Source organism: Mandrillus leucophaeus, unplaced genomic scaffold, assembly GCF_000951045.1.
Source record: "Mandrillus leucophaeus isolate KB7577 unplaced genomic scaffold, Mleu.le_1.0 Scaffold32, whole genome shotgun sequence".
Classification (NCBI taxonomy): Eukaryota; Metazoa; Chordata; class Mammalia; order Primates; family Cercopithecidae; genus Mandrillus; species Mandrillus leucophaeus.
The window spans coordinates 1,756,743-1,771,110 of record NW_012103365.1 but is presented as its reverse complement, the minus strand read 5'-3'; the positions used below and the strand labels follow the sequence as shown (position 1 = coordinate 1,771,110).

General features: G+C 51.9%; 1 protein-coding gene across 1 annotated transcript in view; it reads right to left on the bottom strand.

The window, feature by feature from the left end:
• SCNN1B (sodium channel, non voltage gated 1 beta subunit) overlaps positions 1–14,368 on the bottom strand; it is a 92,875-nt gene that overhangs the window by 11,689 nt on the left and 66,818 nt on the right. The window contains exons 6-9 of the mRNA XM_011987960.1: positions 8,797–8,900; positions 5,304–5,467; positions 4,896–5,003; positions 915–1,032 (exon numbers count right to left, since the gene is read on the bottom strand). Coding sequence (XP_011843350.1) covers positions 915–1,032; positions 4,896–5,003; positions 5,304–5,467; positions 8,797–8,900 — 494 coding nt within the window. The remainder of the gene's footprint in view (positions 1–914; positions 1,033–4,895; positions 5,004–5,303; positions 5,468–8,796; positions 8,901–14,368) is intronic.

The following is a 14,368-nucleotide window of genomic DNA, read 5'->3' as shown; positions in this document are numbered from 1 at the left end:
TTTTTTTTCTTTTCTTTTCTTTTTTTTTTGTTTAGAGATGGGGTTTTGCCATGTTGGCCAGGCTGGTCTCGAACTCCTGGCCTCAATTGATCATCTTGCCGCAGCCTCCCAAAGTGTTGGGATTACAAGCATGAGCCACTGCACCCTGGTGACAACATTCATCGGTGGTTGGACTCCAGACCGCCAGGGCTCCCAGGCCCCAGCTCCAATTGCTTGTGAGCCCAGCAGGGCTCTTCTTCCCGCTGTGACTTCAGGTTTCGAGTCCTTGGAGGCCACCATCATGCTAATGGCTTCCTCACCCTCCCCTCCCACCCAGCGCCTTGCAGAGAGACCCAGTGAACCCACACAGACATGAACACACATGCTGAAGAGGGACGCATGGCCTTATCCATACATGCACGTGCACACACACACACATACACACGAGTGCACTAAAGCCAGAGTGCACAAATGCAGACCCTGGAAGTGATTTGTGCCTGTGCATAAACCTACACACAGCAACCCACCACACTCACGAACGGCTCCTGTGCGTTTGGACGCAAGCACGGAAATGCCTTTGCATGTGTGCACTTGAAAACATGAGTGCAAGCACACACTCGCCAGCAGCCACATGCCTAGGGTTGCGCGTGTGCGAGCATTTGGCACACAGACACAGGCCCACAAGGACACGTGCACCCTATGCCTATGTGTTTCAAGCCCATGCTTCATGAAATTGAGGAGCAGAGAGAAGGCTGGGTTCCTGCACAAAGGCGGCCTGGGAAGGGATTGTAGGAGGGACCTCAGACTGCGGAGGAGCCACCCTGGGCACATCTCTGGACTCTGCTGAGGGCACTGAGCTCTGCCCCCTCCTCTATGGTCAGAGCCTCTGTGGCCCCAGGTGGCTGGAGTGCCGATCCCCCTGTGTCCCCGCTCACCCCAGTCTGGGAAGTCCCGGTTGTTGCAGTATTTCTCCCCATGGGGCAGTGGGTAGAGGTAGTGCCCACACTTGCAGCTACGGATCATGTGGTCTTGGAAGCAGGAGCGAAGACAGGCCTGTGGGGGGTAGGGGGTTCATAAGGAGAGAACACAGGCACGGTCAGTGATGTCCCCATCCCAGCACCGGGGTGTCCAGAGAAGTGATGCCCAGGTTAAGGGAGCTGGGGGAGCTGGCGGAGGTGCTCCAGGGCTGAGAAGCTGTGCTGAGATGACTGGCTGCAGCTACAGACCCCACAGTCCTGGACGCTTTTGGGCTTCCCAGCAGGTCCCTGGACCCCGCAGAGGGACCTAGGCCAGACCCCAGTATCCCAGGTCTCACCATTCAGAGCTGGGGTCCTCACCCTTCACCACGGGGAAGAGCAGCTTGCTCCTAATAATAAAGCCAATGCTCAGAGAGCTCTCATTATGAGGATGCCAGCCTCCGTCCAAGCACTTGACACAGATGCACCCTGACAGGCTGCCAAGGAAGCCAGGCAGGCTAGCTCTGCGTTCCTTCCTCCCAGAGGGAAATGCCCAGGGAAAGCCAGGAGAAGGATGATCTCTGAGCGTCCTGACGCACAGTCAATGACAGAGGAAGTGAGTGGCCCACTGGTCTGCAGAACATCTCCTGGTGGGGCGAGGAAGAAGAGGGCTCCTGGGCAGCCTCCGGGAGGCTGGATGTGATGAGTCTCAACTCACTCGGCCCCAACATACTGGGCTTTCAGGTCATTCTGACCTGGTTTCAGTCCACTCAGAGACCAGCTATGTGTCCTAGGGCCAGTCATGACCCTCTGGGGCTCGGTTTACTCATAGGTGAAATAGGGTGCTGAGGACACCTGTCTCCTGAGGTTGGGAGGGAGGATTCAGGGCCACATCAGGTTCTCGGGAAGTGCTGCACGGATGGAGGCAGCGGTTCTTGGTGTTTCATTGTCTATCCAGTTTCTTAGGTCCTGACTACCCTGGGCTCCTGGATACAGCCCTGGCCAGCTCCTCCCTACCTCTCTCCACTCAGCCCCGCCCTCCACACCTGCGCCTCTGACTCCCCTTCTGCTCCTCCTGCGTCTCTGTCTCAGGTCCCTATGTGCTGCCTTTCTATTGTCCCTAATGAGTCTGTGGTTTCCTGAGGGCAGGAAATCGGGGCTGGATGGCAGATTAAATGGCATGGCCAGGAGGAGCCAGAGCTGGGTTTCCAGCAAGTGTTTTACATTCTTTTTTTTTTTTTTGAGATGGAGTCTTGCTCTGTCGCTCAGGCTGGAGTGCTGTGGCATGATCTCGGCTCACTGCAACCTCAACCTCCAGGGTTCAAGTGATTCTCCCGCCTCAGCCTCCCGAGTAGCTGGGATTACAAGCACGTGCCACCACACCTGGCTAATTTTTGTATTTTTAGCAGAGACCAACTTTCACTATGTTGGCCAGGCTGATCTCAAACTCCTGACCTCAGGGGACCCACCCACCTTGATATCCCAAAGTGTTGGGATTACAGGCGTGAACCACTGCGCCCAGCCTCTTTTTTACTTTTTTTTTTTTTTTTTTTTTGGTATTTTTCCTGAGACAGGGTCTCACTCTGTCGCCCAGGCTGGAGTGCAGTGGCGTGATCATAACTCTCTGCATCCTCAAACTCCTGGGCTCAAGCGATCCTCCCGCCTCAGCCTCTGAGTAGCTGGGACTACAGGTGTGCATCACCGTGCCCCACCAAGGTGTCTTATATTCTTGTAGACCTCTCTGTCTCATCTGGAAAGCGGGAGTCCTTCCCAGGCCCTGTGACGGAGGCTGGGGTGGGCTCAAGCCGGCTCCTGGTTACGGTGGCCATGGGGATGGGCAGAGCTCCTGATCAGGGCCTGGCTCTTGGCTAAGTTTTCTGGCCTGGGTGGCTACCACACCGGAAGAAACGAGAAGCGCAGTTTTCCTGGAATGAAGTTTCTGGGGCTGGCGCCTTCTTCTCCATGTTTCCCACCTCCCTGTACTGCTCTGTCTGTCTGTCTGTCTGTCCCTCCAGAGGCTCAGATGACGGCTAGAGTTCTCCATAATGGGCAGAAGTCCCTCCAGACATGAGGTGGCCAAACCAGCCAAGCAATGGGTGGGCAGGTGGGCACCAGGAGGGTCATTTCCTGTGACTACAGGGAAAGGCAAACCATGCCATGCTCGGGCACCCAGACACTGAGGCTGGCATTGGGCTGCCCTCTTGTTATGCCTCAGTGCACTGATCTGCCAACGCAGACTGGGCTGGAGAGGAAGTATCAGTGAGTGGTCATTTTTGTCACCTTTGCAAGGATTCAATCTGCCCTCTCCAAGGGGGCCAGGACTAGGGGCAGGTCTGGGTTAACTCTGGAGATCAGGACAAGAAGGAAGCTGCCAGCTACAGCAAAGAGGATTGAGGGCAGATACAAAGAGGGACTTCCAGTGGGTGCAGTGGCTCATGCCTATAATCCCAGCATTTTGGGAGGCCAGAGTGGGAGGACTGCTTGAGCCCAGGAGTCCGAGACTAGCCTGGGCAACATAGCAAGACTCTGTCTCTGCAAAAAATTTTTAAAATTAAGAAATTAGCCAGGCACAGTAGCTCATGCCTGTGGTCCTGGCTACTAGGGAGGCTAAGGCAGGAGGATCACTTGAATCCAAGAGTTCAAGGCTGCAGTGAACTATGATGGCACCGCTGCACTTCAGCCTGGGTGACAGAGCGAGACCCTGTCTCTCTTTTTTATTTTATTATTTTATTTTTTGAGACAAGGGTCTCGCTCTGTCACTCAGGCTGGAGTGCAGTGGCATGATCTCAGCTCACTGCAAGCTCCGCCTCCCAGGTTCAAGCAATTCTCTTGCCTCAGCCCCCTGCGTAGCTGGGACTACAGTTGTGTGCCACCACGCCTGGCTAAATTTTTTTTTTTGTATTTTTTAGTAGAGATGGGGTTTTACCATGTTGGCCAGGCTGGTGTTGAACTCCTGACCTCAAGTGTGATCCACCTGCTTTGGCCTCCCAAAGTGCTGGGATTACAGGCGTGAGCCAGCATGCCTGGCTATCTCTTTAAAAATAATAAAGACCGGGCATGGTGGCTCATGCTTGTTATCCCAGGACTTTGGGAGGCCAAGGCGGGTGGATCACAAGGTCAGGAGTTCAAGACCAGCTGGCCAACTTGGTGAAACCCTGTCTCTATTAAAAATACAGAAAAATTAGCTGGTGTGGCGGCGGGCGCCTGTAATCCCAGCTTCTTGGGAGGCTGAGGCAGAGAATTGCTTGAACCTGAGGCGGAGGTTGCAGTGAGCTGAGATCATGCAACTGCACTCCAGCCTGGGTGACAGAGTGAGACTCCATCTTAAGAAAAAAAAAAAAAGTAGGGGGATTTCTTAGGTAAATTGATGATGCATTTGAACTGGGGTCTGCCAATCCCAATTTCCTCATTCCTAGAATGGGAATGATAATAGCATCTACATCTTAGGGTTGTTGTGAAAGTTAAATGATGTAATGTATGTAAATTACTTACAACAGTGACTGCCTAACACATGGTAAGCCTGCTATTATTAGTTTATCAATAAATGCTGCTGTCATTAGTATATTATGGATTCATGGGGGGAGGGGGTTGAAAGACTAAACGATGATGGAATGTGTTCCAGCCCTTAGCACAGCATTTCACACGCAGTGAAAGCTTGATGGTGTTAGCTGCTATTTTTTGTTTTCATCTCGGGAAACCCCAGAGTAAGATCCCTATATTCCCCTGGGCATCCCCAAGGGCACACCTGCTCAAGTGGGGATGAGAAGTGGCCAGTCCTAGGCCCTGGTGAGAGAGCTCAGGAAGGTGACTGGTCCCACAGGCCCAGGGGTGCCCCGTGGCCACCTACAAGAGCCCAGCAGAGCCAGCCTTGCTGGGGCCAGTTCTCCCGGAGGACTGAGGCCTCCGCCCCATAAACCCGGACAGGGGCCCTGGGGCATGAGGTGTGCGCCGCCTTCCCACCTGGATGGAGTAGGTCGTGTTGTAGTCACTGTAGAAGTTTTGGACGGGGACCTCGGAGCCATTCACGGTGCACGGGCTGTAGGGCTCCCCCATGCGCTGAAGCTTGTCCTGGGTTTAGAGGGGTTGCTTGAGTGGGGCCCTGGTCGCTCCAGGAAACCCTTTCTGCACCTGCCTTCCATCAAGCATGCGGGGATAAAGGGCTGTGGACCCTTGCAAGTGCCAGAGGGGGCGCCAGAGGGCTCACCTTCCCCTAAAGCTTGGCCACCCTGAGGGGGTTCCAGCCAAAAGGAAGGCAGGCCAGGGCTGGGGGGCCTGGATCTCCTCCTCTCAGGCCAAGGGAAGTTGGCCCTGGACAGGTGGGCCCCCACCCTCAGACCCTCTAGGACTGCCCTTGGGCTCCGGACATACCACGAGTACCCCGATGGACGTCTCTGTCCCCGACATGGCATAGATGCCCTCGTCTCTGATGAAGGGGTATGACCTCTGCTCGTGAAGCATCAGCCTGACCCCGGCCGTGGACGCGAGGAAGGGGACGTAGTCTTCCTGGCCTATGTCCAGGATCAACTTCAGGCCTGTGGGGAGGGTGAGGTGAGGGCTGCCTGAACTTGTTCCTGAGGCAGAAAGGAGACCCCACTACCCACTTCTCCAAGCTCCCTCCAGCCAGGGGACCTCCAGGGACCGCCAAGGAGGCTGGCTCCACTTTGCAAAAACTCAGTACTCAAATATTGCTTGCCTTCTGCAAAGCCCCCATCATCTCCAAGGCAGGCTCTGACGTAGCCTCCTCCCTGGGTGTCTCTTGCCTCTCCATGATCTCTTTTCTGATCAGGAGGTAGATCTAGGAGGCACGGCATGGCCATGGCCCACCCACACCACCCCGCCTCACACCACAGGTGCCCTCGCTGTCACCGTTCAATGCCTCCGAGCTTCTGCACGCCTTCCTCCTGCTGTGCCTTTGCAAATGCTGTTCCCTCACTCTGGAGTGCTGTTCCCTCACCTGGAATGCTGTTTCTTGCTCTGGAATGCTGCTCTCTCACCTGGAATGCTGTTCCTCGATCTGGAGTGCTGTTCCCTCGCTCTAGAATGCTGTCTCTGCCACTTCCCTTCCCCCTAGAAACACGTGCTCTTCCTTCAGACCTCAACCAGCATCACTTCCTCCGGAAACCTTCCCTGATGGCTCAGACGAGGTGTCAGGGTCTTGGTTGTACGCTCTCCTTAGCCCTGGAACTTTCCTTCTGAGTACCTGCCTCATTTGTGTGATTCTTCTTTTATTGTCTGTCTTCCTTCCCCACTTGACTGTTATCAAGGGAAGGGTCTGGACCCAGTCTCCCACGCACCACAGTCCTGAGCTATGTGGAGCTGAGTCCGTCTGGTTAGGACAATAAGGGCTGGTTGAGTACTTGCTGTCTGCTGGGTGCTTTGCTAAGGGCTTCATTAAATGTGAGCTCCTTGGCCGGGCACGGTGGCTCACACCTGTAATCCCAGCACTTTGGGAGGCTGAAGCAGGCAGATCACTTGAGGTCAGGAGTTCAAGACCAGCCTGGCTAACATTGTGAAACCCCGTCTCTACTAAAAATACAAAAATTAGCCAGGCATGGTGGCAGGCTCCTGAAATCCCAGCTACTTGGGAGGCTGAGGCAGGAGAATTGCTTGAACCTGGGAGACAGAAGTTGTAGTGAATTGAGATTGCACCACTGCACTTCAGCCGGGATGACAGAGCAAAACTCCGTATCAAAATAGAGAAGAAAAAATACAAAAATTAGCTGGACATTGTGGCGCATGCCTGTAATCCCAGTTACTTGGGAGGCTGAGGCAGAATCGCTTGAACCTGGGAGGCGGAGGTTGCAGTGAGCTAAGATCACACCACTGCACTCCAACCTGAGCGCGAGCGAGACTCCATCTCCAAAAATAAAATAAAAGAAACATGAGTTCCTTGGATGCTCACAAGGGCCACATGATGGAGGTACTAGTATTGTCCCCATTTTACAGATGGAGAAACTGAGGCACAGAGAAATGAAAGGACTTGTCTGAGGTCTTCCAGTGAGGAAGTGCTTTTGCTGGGCTTCTTACACAGCAGCTGGCTGCCTGACTATAATCATCTGCGTCTGGAAGTAAGTTGACTGGCACCTCTGTGACAGTGCTCTCAGCAGCACGGGGGCTAAGTGAAAGGCACTCAGCTCACCTGCCCCACTCTTGGCCAGCGACCCTGACGGTCGCTGAATGACAGCCTGCCTCTTGGTGGCTGCAAAGATCAGAACCTGAGAGATGGGAGGAGGGATCCACTCCCACCTGTGCCTGGCTCACAAGCCCAAAAACTACAGCCAGCCTGAGTCCGCCAGCCCTTCTCTAGCAGTCAATGCAACACCTGAGCCCCGAGGGAGGGGGAGCCGTCATCCCCCATGCCCCATTTCCTCACTTCCATGGACTCCTTCAGCATCTGTGTGTCTCTGTCTTTCTTTAAGAATTGTACAGCCGGGCACAGTGGAACACATCTGTAATCCCAGTACTTTGAGAGGCCAAGGAGGGCAGATTGCTTGAGCCCGGGAGTTCGAGACCAGCCTGGGCAACAGGAGGAAACCTCATCTCTACAGAAAATTAGCCACCTGCAGTCCTAGCTCCTCAGGAGGCTGAGGAGGGAGGATCACCTGAGACCAGGAGGTCGAGGCTGCAGTGAGCCGTGACCATGTCATTGCACTCCAGCTTGGGTGACAGAGTGAGACCCTGTCACAAACAAACAAACAAAAAACCAAAACTGTACACCAGAGGGGCAGACAGACTAAGAGACTAAGTGTTAGGTGTTTCTTTTCTTTTTCAAATTTGTATAAATGTGAGTGGTACAAGCACACTTTTGTTACATGGAGTTATTGTACAGTGGTGAAGTCTAGGCTTTTAGTGTAAATTTCACTGGAATCCTATATACTGTTCTCATTAATTTCTTGCCCCTCACCTGCCTCCTACCCTCCCATGCTCTAAGTCTCCGATGTCCATCCTTCCACACTGTGTGTCCACCTGTGCACATCATTTAGCTCCCACTTACAGGTAAGAACATGCAATATCTTTTGGTCCATGTATTAACTGCATGATCCTGGATAAGTTGTTTAAAAACTGCTCAGAATACTCAGTGTATATGGAGCATTTCCTACTTCCTAGGCAGTTGAAACAATTTACCACATTGCATCATAATGACTCACAAGGCATATGCTATTTACTCATTATAATGGCTCACAAGGTAGATTTGATTTACTATACTAAATGCTCTGCTCTGCTACTATATACTAATGTATGAATGGGGAGACTAAGGCTTTGAGAAGGTTGCTCTGGAGCTCAGGAACACCCTGCAAATAAATGGTGGAGCTGCAGTGGTGCGATCATGGCTCACTGCTGCCTTGACCTCCCCAGCTCAAGCGATCTTCCTGCCTCAGCCTCCTGAGTAGCTGGGACTACAGGTACGTGTCATCATGCCTCACTAATTTTTGTACTTTTTTTAAGAGATGGGGTTTCACCTTATTGCCCAGGCTGGTCTCGAACTCCTGGGCTTAAACAATCCTCCCACCTCGGCCTCCCAAAGCGTTGGGATTACAGGCATCAGCCACCATGCCTGGCTGAACCTTGAGCTCTTGACCACGAAGCTGTGCTGCTTCCAAATCCTCACTTTGCTCATCAGCAAAACGGGAACACCAGTTGCTACCCCAGGGATTCTGAGCATTGCAGGAGGGAATGGCTGAGGAAGCGCCTGGCCTGGCCTCCCCTGGCACACAGCAGAGCCTCAGTAGTGGTCACTCCGCTTGATGCCGCATTAGTCCCCCCTCAGGCCCACCCTGCAACAGCTGATGGTATTTCAGTCCCACATCATAGGGGTGGTTAAAGCCTCTTGGCTCTGGCCCCAGGATAAACCAAAACTCACCAAATTCAGTTCCAGGGTTGGCCGAAGGAAGTGCCTTCTCTGTCATGCCCCAGTTGAAGATGTAACAGTTGCCATAGTGAGGGTAGAAGATGGACGTGAAGTTCCTAAAAGAAACAGCATCAGCTGCAGGGCAGGTTCCACCACAGACAATGCCTTCCCCGACTGTCTGCTTTCCACCCTTCGTTTCCTCCTTGGAGGGGCTCCGAAAGGGAGAGGCGAGCAACAGGTCATTCTGTCCGTCCTCTTGCAAAAACCAGAGAGGGGAGTCCCAGGCTCCCTTGGGAAAGCAGGGGAAGAGAATTTCTCTGGAGTTGGGGCTCAGGCTCTCTGGTTTAGCCGTGAGTTATGAAAAAGAACTTTCTGGCTGAGCCTGGTGGCTCACGCCTGTAATCCCAGCACTTTGGAAGGCCGAGGTGGGAGGATCGCTTGAGGCCGGGAGTTTGAGACAAGGCTGGGCAACATGGTGAGACCCTCATCTCTACAAAAAACACAGAAATTAGCCAGGTGTGGTGGTGCATGCCTGTAGTCCCAGTTACTTGGGAGGCTGAGGTGGGAGGATTGCTTGAGACCAGGAGTTCGAGGCTGGAGTGCACCGCTGCACTCCAGCCTGGGTGACAGAGTGAGACCCTGTCTCTAAAAAACAAAACAGCAACAACAACAACAACAACAAAACGAAAAAGAGCTTTCTTAGATGTTTTCATCTGTCTCACATACACCCCAAAAGAGGCACATCCATGTCCTCACCCTCAGAACCTGCGAGTGTGACCTTATTTGGAAAAAGGGTCCTTGCAGATGTGACTAAGGATCTCCAGATGAGGTCATCTTGGATTATCCAGGTGGGCCCGAAATTCAATGACAAGTGTCCTTAGAAGACACAGAAGAGAGACAGATACAGAGGAGAAGCTCATTGAAGACTGAGGCAGGGGCCTTCAGACATAAGCCGAGGAACGCCTGGGCCCACCAGAAGGCTCAGGGGAGGCTCCCTCCTTGCCTCTTCTGTTGACGGGTGTGCTGGAGTTCATCAAACCCTGTCCGGTCAACGTGCATGTTCTCAAGTCTCCAAAGTAAGCAGCTTTAAAAAATACCTCTTGATGTTTTTATATTGTTCTTTTTTCATTTATTAAAAACAAGAGGAGGTTGGGAACGGTGGCTTATGCCTGTAAGTCCAGCACTTTGGGAGGCCAAAGTGGGAAGATCGCTTGCGCCCAGGAGTTTTTTTTGTTTGTTTGTTTGTTTTGAGACAGAGTCTCGGTATGTTGCCCAGGCTGGAGTGCAGTGGTGTGATCTCACTCCAGGCTGAGGAGAATCTCAGCGATTCTCCTGCCTCAGCCTCCCGAGTAGCTGGGACTACAGGCGCCTGCCACCTCGCCCGGCTAGTTTTTTGTATTTTTTTTAGTAGAGACGGGGTTTCACCAGGTTAACCAGGATGGTCTCGATCTCCTGACCTCGTGATCTGCCCGTCTCGGCCTCCCAAAGTGCTGGGATTCCAGGCTTGAGTCACCGCGCCCGGCCTAATTTGTGTATTTTTAGTACAGACGGGGTTTCATCATGTTGGCCAGGCTGCTCTTGAACTCCTGACCTCAGGTGATCCACCCACCTTGGCTCCCCAAAGTGCTGCGATTACAGGCATGAGCCACTGCGCCCGACTGAGCCCAGGAGTTTGAGACCAGCCTGGCCAACGAATTGAGACCCTGTCTCTAAAAAAAAAAAAAAAAAAGCCAGGCGTGGTGGCGAGTGTCTGTAGTCCCAGCTACTTGGTACTTGGGAGGCTGATGTGGGAGGATCACCTGAGCCTGGGGAGTTTGAGGCTGTAGTGAGCTGTGATTGCACCACTGCACTCCAGCCTGGGCAACAGAGTGAGACCCTGTATCAAAAAACAATAATAAATTGTAAAAAATTAAAAATAAAAACCAGAAGGAATGAGAATAAGTACATCAAATAACACATACACACAAAACGTCACCTGCCATGCCGTATTGTCTTTGAAGCCCTTATGCTCCACAGCAAACTTTCACTGAGTGACTTTCATGGGCCAGGCCTGTGCTGAATCTTTCTGTGTACATGATCTCATTTAACTCTCAAAATAACCCCACGAGGGCAGGTGTTATTTTCCCACGTTTTCAGATAAGAAAGCCATTTCCTGTATCTTTTGTCCCGGTCCGTGGCCTTGCAGAATGACTTGGGTCCAGGGCAGGCTGTGAAATGGGATATGGGGGCTGCCCCAAGCTCTGCCACTGTCAACAGATTTCAGCTGCTTACTCAACCTCTGAGCTTGGGTTTCCTCCGTGCTGCAAGGGGAAGCAGGAAGAAACCACATTTTTCCACCCAATCAATGTTTGTTGAGGTGGGTGCTGGGCTAAGGACACCAAGCAAAACAAGACAGGGCTGCCTTTTGTAGCTTCCAGTGTGGCTGAGGACAGAGAGTGGAATCCTATCAACCCCCGTCTCCTTCCAAGATGTGATTTTCCTATTTCTTTTTTCTCTTCTCTTTTCTTTCTTTCTTTCCTTCTTTCTTTCTTTCTTTTTCTTTCCTTTCTTTCTTTTTCTATCTTTCTTCTTTCTCTCTCCTTCCTTTCTCTTTCTTTCTTTTCTTCTTTCTCCTTCCTTCCTTTCCTTCCTTTTCTTTCTTTCTTCTCTCTTTTCCTTTCTTTTCTTTTCCTTCCTTCCTCCCTTCTCCCTTTCTCTCTTTTCTTTTTTCCCTTTCTTTCCTTCCTTCCTTCCTTCTTCTCCTTCCTTCCTTCTTCTTTCTTTTCTTTTCTCTCTTTCTTTCTCTCTTTCTCTCTTTCTTTCTTTCTTTCTTGACAAAGTCTTACTCTGTAACCCAGGCTGGACTGCAGTGGCATGATCTTGGTTCACTGCAACCTCTGCCTCCTGGATTCAAGCAATTCTCCTGCCTCAGCCTCCTGGGTAGCTGGGATTACAGGCGGGCACCACCACGCTCAGCTATATTTTTTTTGAGATGGAGCTTCACTCTTTCACCCAGGCTGGAATAAAGTGGTGACATTTCAGCTCACTGCAACTTCTGCCTTCCGGGTTCAAGCGATTCTCCTGCCTCAGCCTCCCGAGTAGCTGGGATTATAGGTGCCTGCCACCACAACCAGCTAATTTTTGTATTTTCAGTAAAGACGGGGTTTCACCATGTTGGGCAGGCTGATCTCGAACTCTTGACCTCAGGCGATCCACCCACCTCAGCCTCCCAAAGTGCTGGGATTACAGGCGTGAGCCACCGTGCCTCGCCTAATTTTTGTATTTTTAGTAGAGATGGGGTTTCACTATGTTGGCCAGGCTGGTCTTGAACTCCTGACCGCAGGTGATTTGCCCACCTCAGCCTCCCAAAGTGCTGATATTACAGGTGTGAGCCACCAGGCCGGGCTCCAAGATGTGACTTTGGTCTGTCCACCTGTCTCCACCTCAGACACGCCCACCCTGACCCAAGCCACCAGCATCTCATGTCTGGATTCTTGCTGGAGCCTCTGCCTCTGCTCATCCTTAAGGTCTTCCTTCTGTACAGCGGTCAGGGTGATTGTTTAAATTTGCGAGTCAGACTATGGCACTTCCTTTCTGAGAACCCTCCAAAGGCTTCTTGTCACTCACAGAATAAAGTGCAAAGTCCCTATGCTGGCCTTCTATGTCTCGTTCCTTACACTCCAGCAACACTCTAGATGTTTCCAAGCTCAAGGCTTTTGCCGCTGTTGTCTTTTGTGCCTGGAATAGTCTCTAACCAGCTCTGCAGACACTGGCTTCTCCCCATCCTTCAGCTTTTATCTGCTCTAAGGCCTTCCCTGAACCCCTATGCAAAATGATGGACTTGAACTATTAGTTAATAGTACTTTATTACTAATAGTAATAGACTTTTCTACCTAGTTACTCTAGATCTTTTCCACCAGTTTATTTATATGTATGTATTTATTTATTTTGAGATGGAGTTTCACTCTTGTCGCCCAGGCTGGAGTGTAGTGGCACGATCTTGGCTCATTACAACCTCTGCCTCCCCGTTCAAGCGACTCTCCTGCCTCAGCCTCCTGAGTAGCTGGGATTACAGGCGCGCACCACCACGCCCAGCTATTTTTTTTTTTTTTTTTTTTGAGATAGAGTTTCACTCTTTCACCCAGGCTGGAGTGAAGTGGTGCCATCTCAGCTCACTGCAACTTCTGCCCTCTGGGTTCAAGTGATTCTCCTGCCTCAGCCTCCCGAGTAGCTGGGATTACAGGCATGTACCACCACAACCAGCTAATTTTTGTATTTTTAGTAGAGACAGGGTATCACCATGTTGGCCAGGCTGGTCTCGAACTCCTGACCTCAGGTGATCCACCCGCCTTGGCCTCCCAAAGTGCTAGGATTTCAGGTGTGAGTCACTGCACCTGGCCCTTCCACCAGTTGATTATCTTCTTTATCAGATACATCAGAATCTGAAATCATCTCCCCCACCCCGCTTTTTTTTTCTTGGTAGAGACAGCGTCTCACTCTGTTACCCAGGCTGGAGTGCAATGGTGTGATCATAGCTTACTGCAGCCTCAAACTCCTGGCCTCAAGATATTCTCCTGCCTCAACCTCCTGAGTAGCTGGGACTACAGGCATGTGCCACCATACCCAGCTAATTTGTAAAATTTTTTGTAGAGGTGGGGTCTTGCTATGTTGCCCAGGCTGGTCTTGAACTCCTGGCCTCAAGGGATCCTCTGGCCTCAGCCACCCCAAATGCTGGGATTACAGGCATCCACCACTGTGCCTGCCCTTAAATTATCTTCTTGACTTAATTGCTCACTTAGCTGTCTCCTGCTTAGAACATAAGCCCGGGGAAGGAGCATGACCTTGTCTGTCTAGAAGGCGAAGAGCTCAGAGGTCAAGAGCACAGACCACAGAGCCAGCCTGGTTGATTTCAATTCTGGCTGTGTCTCTTAGGCAACTGGTGAGCTTGGGGATGGTGACTTCACCTCTCTGTGCCTCACTTTCCCCATTTGTAACACCAGATAATGCTGGCAGTCACCCTACATGACCGTGGCAAGGGGTGGATGCCTAGCATACTGTAATACTCAAAAAATCTTGGCTGCTACTGTTCACAGCTCTGTGCCCAGGGTGTGATACAGAGCACACAGACACTCAGTAAATATTTGATGAATAAATTACAATAGGTGATAAGAGCATCTATAGAGATAAGCGACACGTAAGTCCCAGTGGAGAGCGGGGAGCGGGTCAGGGAAGGTTTCTTGGAGGAGGCGAGGCCTGAGCTGAGACTTTATGAACAAGTAAGCGATAGCTAAGTCTATAGGGTGGGGAGGAGAAAGGACTCACCAGGCAGGGACACAACACGAGCAAAGCCCCAGAGGGAAGAAATAGCTCTGGGCAGGCACCGTGGAGTCTATAAACCGTGTGGGATCAGGGCTGTGGCCACAGGAAAAGAACAGAGCAGAGCAAACCGGCTCAATCCAGGCACTGCTCTTGAAGGAGAGACCTCGCCCCAGGGCGCGGGGACACAGTGTTCCCAAGAAGCTGTCGTGGTCAGATGCAGCCTAGGAGCAGGAGGCTGCATGGGGTGTGGCCGGATCCCCTCCTGCCCGCACGAGGTGCTCTTGGT